Source organism: Anguilla anguilla, chromosome 2, assembly GCF_013347855.1.
Source record: "Anguilla anguilla isolate fAngAng1 chromosome 2, fAngAng1.pri, whole genome shotgun sequence".
NCBI lineage: Eukaryota > Metazoa > Chordata > Actinopteri > Anguilliformes > Anguillidae > Anguilla > Anguilla anguilla.
Genome location: NC_049202.1, coordinates 74,615,120 through 74,621,450, shown reverse-complemented (window position 1 = coordinate 74,621,450; position 6,331 = coordinate 74,615,120). Strand labels below are relative to the sequence as shown.

Genomic DNA, 6,331 nt, shown 5'->3' with positions numbered 1-6,331 from the left:
GAGGTCAGTCATAGTGTTAGTGGAGATGTGTCTGTAGGAGATGCTAAACATAATGAGGTCAGTCATAGTGTTAATGGAGATGTGTCTGTAGATGCTAAACATAATGAGGTCAGTCATAGTGTTAGTGGAGATGTGTCTGTAGATGCTAAACATAATGAGGTCAGTCATAGTGTTACTGGAGATGTGTCTGTAGGAGATGCTAAACATAATGAGGTCAGTCATAGTGTTAGTGGAGATGTGTCTGTAGGAGATGCTAAACATAATGAGGTCAGTCATAGTGTTAGTGGAGATGTGTCTGTAGGAGATGCTAAACGTAATGAGGTCAGTCATAGTGTTAGTGGAGATGTGTCTGTAGGAGATGGTAAAGGTAATGAGGCTGCTCAGCTCATCTGTGTCTCCTGCTGTAGGTCACTGGCCCCTCCGGCTGGTGGGGGGTGAAGGCGGGTGCTCTGGGAGGCTGGAGGTGTTCCACGGGGGCTCCTGGCGGACGGTGTGTGGAGACTCCTGGGACACGATGGACGTCCAGGTGGTGTGCAGACAGCTGGACTGTGGGTCAGCAGCAAAGGCTCATGGTAATGCTACATTTGGGATGGGGAATGGCACCCTCTGGCTGACTGAGGTGAACTGCAGGGGCACTGAGATGCACCTGTGGGACTGCCCACACTCTGTGCACCAGCACAGCCGCTGCCCACACCAGAACCAGGCTGGGGTCACCTGCACAGGTGAGCCTGCGACTCCAGATCACGTCAGGCTGACTGCCATCTTCTGAGAAGATTAATCACTGGAGCCCTGACAGAAACACACACCCTAAACCCCAGGAGCAGCTTAAAGATCCACCCTGCATTACAGCTCGATGATTGCTTTATTCATGTGCTCACTAATAATGCAAGTAGAAAACATGATGCTTTGGAACTACATTTACATTTATCAGAAGCTCTTATACAGGGCAGCTTACAGAAGTGCATCCATAAAGATTTAGGCAACGAGCAGAGAGGATGTGACATCATCAGGGTCACAGCCAATAACAGCAGGCAGGAACAGGAAGTGGAACAACTGAATGAATAAATAACAAAACTCTTAATTTTTATTTTACAGGCCCTTTATCTGAGTCCAGCTCCACTGCAGGTATGGACTCCTCTGGGTGGTGTAGGAGAGAGTTTGGGAGATAAAACCTGAGGCTGAGCTCAGAGCCCTGTCAATCAAACAAACCCTTTCACATGCCCGATAAATAAAACAATGTATTTTAATTTATTCATTATTTTATTGTTTTAGGTACTCCTGCAATGACCACAAAACCAAAATCACAGCCAGGTAAAGTTGCCCCAGGAGTCATTTATACAGTGAAAAGAGGACCTCACAACCAATTTCAGCTGTTGGGACTAGCTTTTCCATTAATTCATTGTATTGCATTTCCACCATATGAATGGTGGTGACTTTTTGCCTGCATAGGTTTCTAAGTAACACTCAGTATTTGAGCGTTAAAAAATAAATGCTGTTGCAGTTTTTTCCCTGTTGGCAACAGTACCTCTGCATTAATGCGTTAAGACTGAATGTAATCCTATAGGTTTCTATCTAACATTAAACATGGTGTGGCTCTCTAAGCTTGCTGAATGCTGGTATCAAGCTAGCAGTTTGCTAAATTTAAATAACCAATGTTCTTGAATAGAGAAGACAGTACAGATAGCACAGACTTAACTGAAGTTTATTCGCTGGAAAGTTAACCATGCACTTGCTCTCAGGCACCTTTTTATGTTGTAGTGGGTATCTTGTGGAATGACTCAGTTTGCTTCATGCAGTTGCTCTGTTTTAATAGGTCACTGGATGGCTGGCTGTATAAGTACAGTACTGTAGGTGGAAACACAGCTCAGTGGTTAGTGTAAGTAGAGTAGAGGCAGTGTGCCATGTTCTCTGCTGATGCCCAACCCCTCTCCCCCAGTTGTGTCCAAACAGCCCGTGCCCCGATTAAAGGAGGCTCCGCCCAGCCTGTCTATCCCAACAGTGGCCTTCCTGGTGATGGGGGCGCTGTTGTTCCTGCTGCTGGCAGTGCTGGGTGTTCTGCTGTTCCAGAACAGAGCGCTGAAGAGAGGTAGGGGGCGGACGGGCGCTGGGTGAACCGCCATCACACACCGAGTGTGACTGAAGAAGCCTCTCCAGTGATCAGCTCAGTGGGTTAACCACGCAGCTCTGAATGGGGGCTGATGGGAGGCTCGCCCAGTTAAGACCCTGCGCCAGTGCGTGTGGGTGGGCCCCGCAGTGTGGGGCCGAGTCCTCCATCACCAGCTGCCCTGAAAGCAAGGAGACTGCTGGGTGACGCGTGATTGGCCGTAGTGTTGCCAAGGGAGAGGGATTTGGTTGGCATGCTGATCGTGCGCCCGCCTGTGGTCAATCACATTCCTGCAGTCTGTGTGGATAAGATATTCGTTATGTGATGAAAGGTTGGACTGATCTCAGATCAGCAGTCGTACAGGGGACTGGTCTCTGACAGGTGGCTGGTGTATGACAGTAGCTGTGTGCTGTACCTCTGCTGCTCATGCAGAGAGAGATGTGCTCTCTGAGAGGAGACTCTGACTCTGTGATTCTCTGTCTCTGCTCACACAGCCCTGTCTGAATGGGACCACGCCCCTCTGCGCGAAGCCGTCTACGAGGAGATCAATTACACACTGGCTAGAGGGGGAACCTACAGCACCCCCCGGTGGGGTGAGTGAATCGGATCTGTCCTCCTTGTGCTGCACAGTAACGTCTTAAACACACTGTGGAAAACTGGTAAAGGAACTGCATTTATATAGCGCTTTTATCCAAAGCGCTTTACAGTTGATGTCTCTCATTCACCCATTTACACACACACTCACATACCAATGGTGAAAGGCTGCCATGCAAGGTACCTCGTTGGGAGCAATTAGGGGTTAGGTGTCTTGCTCAGGGACACTTCGACACTCCCAGGGTGGGGGATCGAACCGGCAACCCTCCGACTGCCAGACAACCGCTCTTACCTCCTGAGCTATGCCGCTTAGAGCATGTGTGGTGTGGGCGGGGTCAGGACACACCCTCTCTCCTGTTCACAGGGAGAGGCCTTGCGGAGGATCCGCCCTCTGGGTATGAAGACTTGGGGGACGGCGAGGGACACTCCCTCTCAGGTAAGGGGGCGGAGCTCTGTGGAGCTCTCAGTGGGCGTAGGGGGTGGTGCTGTGGTTCCAGGGTGATTTTTGGAGGGGTGGAACTCCTGAGTGCTCCTCAGAGTTTCGGTGGGGTACGTAACAGGATCACAGTTACTCAGAATAAGAGGGTCTGCTAAATGCCTGTAATATAATCATATTGTAGATATGGTGTTTAATCATGACATATATTTATTAAAATAGCCGTTATGGGTACGTGGGGATAGACTGTTAATCCGCTACTTCTACCCCTCAGGAGCACTGAAATAGTGCCCTTCAGGGCTCATAGATTTCTAGGTAGTTACAGACGTCTTCCAGCAGGTGGAGCTGCGCTCCTCTGTGTTCCGTCTCTCTGTTTCCACCGGGTCAGGTTGGTTCCTGTGGGACTCAGTGGTGTGAATTCCCCAGCACCCACATACCAAGGATTAAATATGGGGTCAGTTAGACTGTCCCCACACCGTCAGGCAGCTGTGACTGCAGTGTGCAAACACAGCTAGCTGAAGTGTTATTCAGTGCTTCTCTGAAAGGCCCCACTGTCCTGCTGTTTGACAGTCCTGAGATTCAGCCACAAGTCCCCAGAAGTCTCCTTGCTTTCAGGGGACCTGGTGATGGAGGACACACCGGAGAACTATGATGATGTCATCCCAGCGGATAAGCATCCAGACAGTGTGGCAGGTGAGTGTTTTGATTGGTTGGTGGGATGATTCAATATTTTCTCCTCATGAATACATTTAATTGCATTCATTATTATATGCTGTATTTAGTTTTTTGTGTTAATTGTCCAATCTCCCTTGGCCTTTTTAGATGAATAAAACATGCGCATTAATGGAATTATTTCATTACATAGAACATTTCTTGCAGTTGACTTGTTTTGTTGTCCAGTCTTAGACATGGAAATTACTTTTAAAGTTGTTGCCCCGATAATTAGTGTAACCAGTATAACCACCAAAACCAATATAGCCATTATGAGCACTATAACCAGTGTGCCCAGTTTAACCAGCACTGCTGCTTCTCTCTGTCTGTTTAAGGGGAGCTGGTGGAGGGAGATGCACCAGAGCACTATGATGGTGTCATCACTATGCAGCCGGGCCCAGACGCTTTTCCAGGTTGAGTTTCTCTTTACAGACAGAATGTTGGAGTGAAACACAATGTCTGTCACTGAATTCACTGTGTTCTGCTCAGGTGCTTTTCTGTGTCTCTGGCTGCAATCATGTGATTTATTCATTATTAATGTAATATTTATATTTTAGATTATTATGTTTATTATTCTATTTATAGAATTTTATAGATTAAGACACTATCCTGTGTTGAAAATCATTACTTCCTGTCTATGTCATTTGTACTTCCTGTCTGTGTAATTTGTGAAAATCATTGCCATGGGCTACTTCCTGTCTGTGTGGTTTGTTACAGGGGATCATGTGACAGACACAGAGGAGAATTATGATGATGCCGTAACTCTGGACTGGATTCAAGTTGGTGAGTCTGTACAAAGTGAATCAATCTGTATAACATGAATAACTACAAGCTTTTATGGTTTAATAAAAATCCATCAATCCATCCCATTATATTTAATATACCGGTTCTTGGAAGACATTTTTCCAGATTGCTTCATGGGCAATTATGATAATATGCACATTCTGTTCCACCTGCAAACTTTTCTGAGAGTAGACATTTTAGTGTAGACATGACCCTATGAAAATATTTTGATTGAAACTTTTTCTTTCAGTATAGAATTACAAGATCGCAGCAGGTATTTGGTGAAAATGAGCCTTTCCCTGACTGTGTCTGTCTGTCTCCTGATCCATCCCTGTAGCGGAGAGTGTTCCGGCTGAAAGCCCACCCGCTCCCTGGGGGATGGACTATGATGACGTGGGGGAGTAGCCTTCTGAAAGTGGAGGAGCACTGTGAGATTGACAGTTCTAACTTCGAAAGTGTCCACCCACAAGTTCGGATAGAAGAACTTACATGGACTCCTTTATCCTACACATCTCAAGCAAAATGTTTTAAAGTGATAAAACCATATCCCACTAGATCAGTTATTCATGAATTAATAATTCACCTGAAATTATTTACTGTGGACTCCTTAGCTCTTTCATAAATTAGCTCATTGGAAATGCTGGTACTTGTATACATTGAGAACAATAGCTTGCATTCACTGACACAATGAGACAGTTACTTTTTCTGACCAAGATGATGATGTACAGCTCAAACTACATGGAGTCAGTACTGGCCACTTCAATATGAAATGAATGCATCAAAATTTTTGGAATGTAAAAATGAAAACTGAGCTTTAGCCTGTGTAAGCCTTTGCTTTAGATTTGTTTGTATTTCCATTGAAACCCTTTCAGTTTTGGCTGCTGTGTTTCATCATGAGCAGGTCAGAGCTGTCCATGTTGGCTCTCTCTGATTGACATGTGGAAGGGTAGTCAGGCAGCACTTATCCAGCATCCCAACATGCTCCTTTGCAAGATCACATTTTTCAAGATGCTGAGTTTGTTCATCATTCCATTTGAGCTGAATATGAACAAGGCAGTAAGTCTGCACTGGCTGCTTTTTCACTACTACTCATTTCATACTGCTTTTATTACTACTCAAATTATTTTTAACAAAATAATATTTTTTTTTGACCTTTTTATATATATAGTTTTTAGATATTTGGATGCTATATCTTGGAGAATTATACTGCTTTTGATAGACAAGATTTTATAAAAATTAAATATGATATTTAGCTAAAATGCTCACAATGTATTTCTTAGCCTTCTTAAGCAATACCAGTTTTTTTAAACAGCTGTATGTCAATAAGACATTTTTAAATAAAGCTTAAAGACTGATTAAACTTTGTTTTCTCATTTCCTTTTATTTCTATTCTACATTAACGTATTTGTTAATTCATTTGAAAATATGCAGGGATAGGTATAGTACACAGATTAGATTGTTTGCAGATTTATGACACTGAAATAGAGGAAGAGAAACAGAACAGCAGCCATAGCACCCTGCACCCTGCTCCTGCTTCATGGCTGAAGCTACACAGGTGTGGGCTTTGGAAGTATTTGGGTGGGAGACCACCGGGGAAAACTAAGTTTCTTAAAACTAAACCAAAATTATTTTAATTGCCGTTCTAGGAATCCCTCCCTCTCCGTCCCATCCCTCTGGGCATATCGTTTTATCCTCACGGATCG

At 44.7% G+C, this 6,331-nt stretch overlaps 3 protein-coding genes across 8 annotated transcripts in view; all 3 read left to right on the top strand.

Moving 5' to 3' along the window:
* Positions 1-6,331, top strand: part of LOC118220427 — a 426,649-nt gene that overhangs the window by 278,741 nt on the left and 141,577 nt on the right. The gene's annotated exons all lie outside the window — the stretch shown is intronic.
* The window catches only part of LOC118219941 (scavenger receptor cysteine-rich type 1 protein M130-like), a 58,365-nt gene that overhangs the window by 21,198 nt on the left and 30,836 nt on the right, over positions 1-6,331 (top strand). The gene's annotated exons all lie outside the window — the stretch shown is intronic.
* On the top strand, positions 780-5,988 carry LOC118220006. Of its 2 annotated transcripts, XM_035403603.1 has the most exons (9): positions 780-1,125; positions 1,273-1,311; positions 1,937-2,086; positions 2,599-2,697; positions 3,063-3,134; positions 3,750-3,827; positions 4,181-4,258; positions 4,563-4,628; positions 4,966-5,988. In XM_035403603.1, exons 2-9 carry the CDS (start codon positions 1,284-1,286, stop codon positions 5,031-5,033), a joined length of 639 nt encoding a protein of 212 aa, XP_035259494.1. In that variant the 5' UTR covers positions 780-1,125; positions 1,273-1,283; the 3' UTR covers positions 5,034-5,988. The 2 variants fall into 2 exon arrangements, with proteins under 2 accessions (XP_035259494.1, XP_035259493.1); XM_035403602.1 differs by having other exon boundaries at positions 780-1,311.

Excerpts from the sequence above, each read along its gene's own strand:
- LOC118220006 (XM_035403603.1), top strand. The coding sequence starts at position 1,284 with ATGACCACAAAACCAAAATCACAGCCAG. Across the intron at positions 2,087-2,598 it reads GAACAGAGCGCTGAAGAGAG|CCCTGTCTGAATGGGACCAC; the intron begins GTAGGGGGCGGA and ends CTGCTCACACAG. Across the intron at positions 4,629-4,965 it reads TCTGGACTGGATTCAAGTTG|CGGAGAGTGTTCCGGCTGAA; the intron begins GTGAGTCTGTAC and ends CCATCCCTGTAG.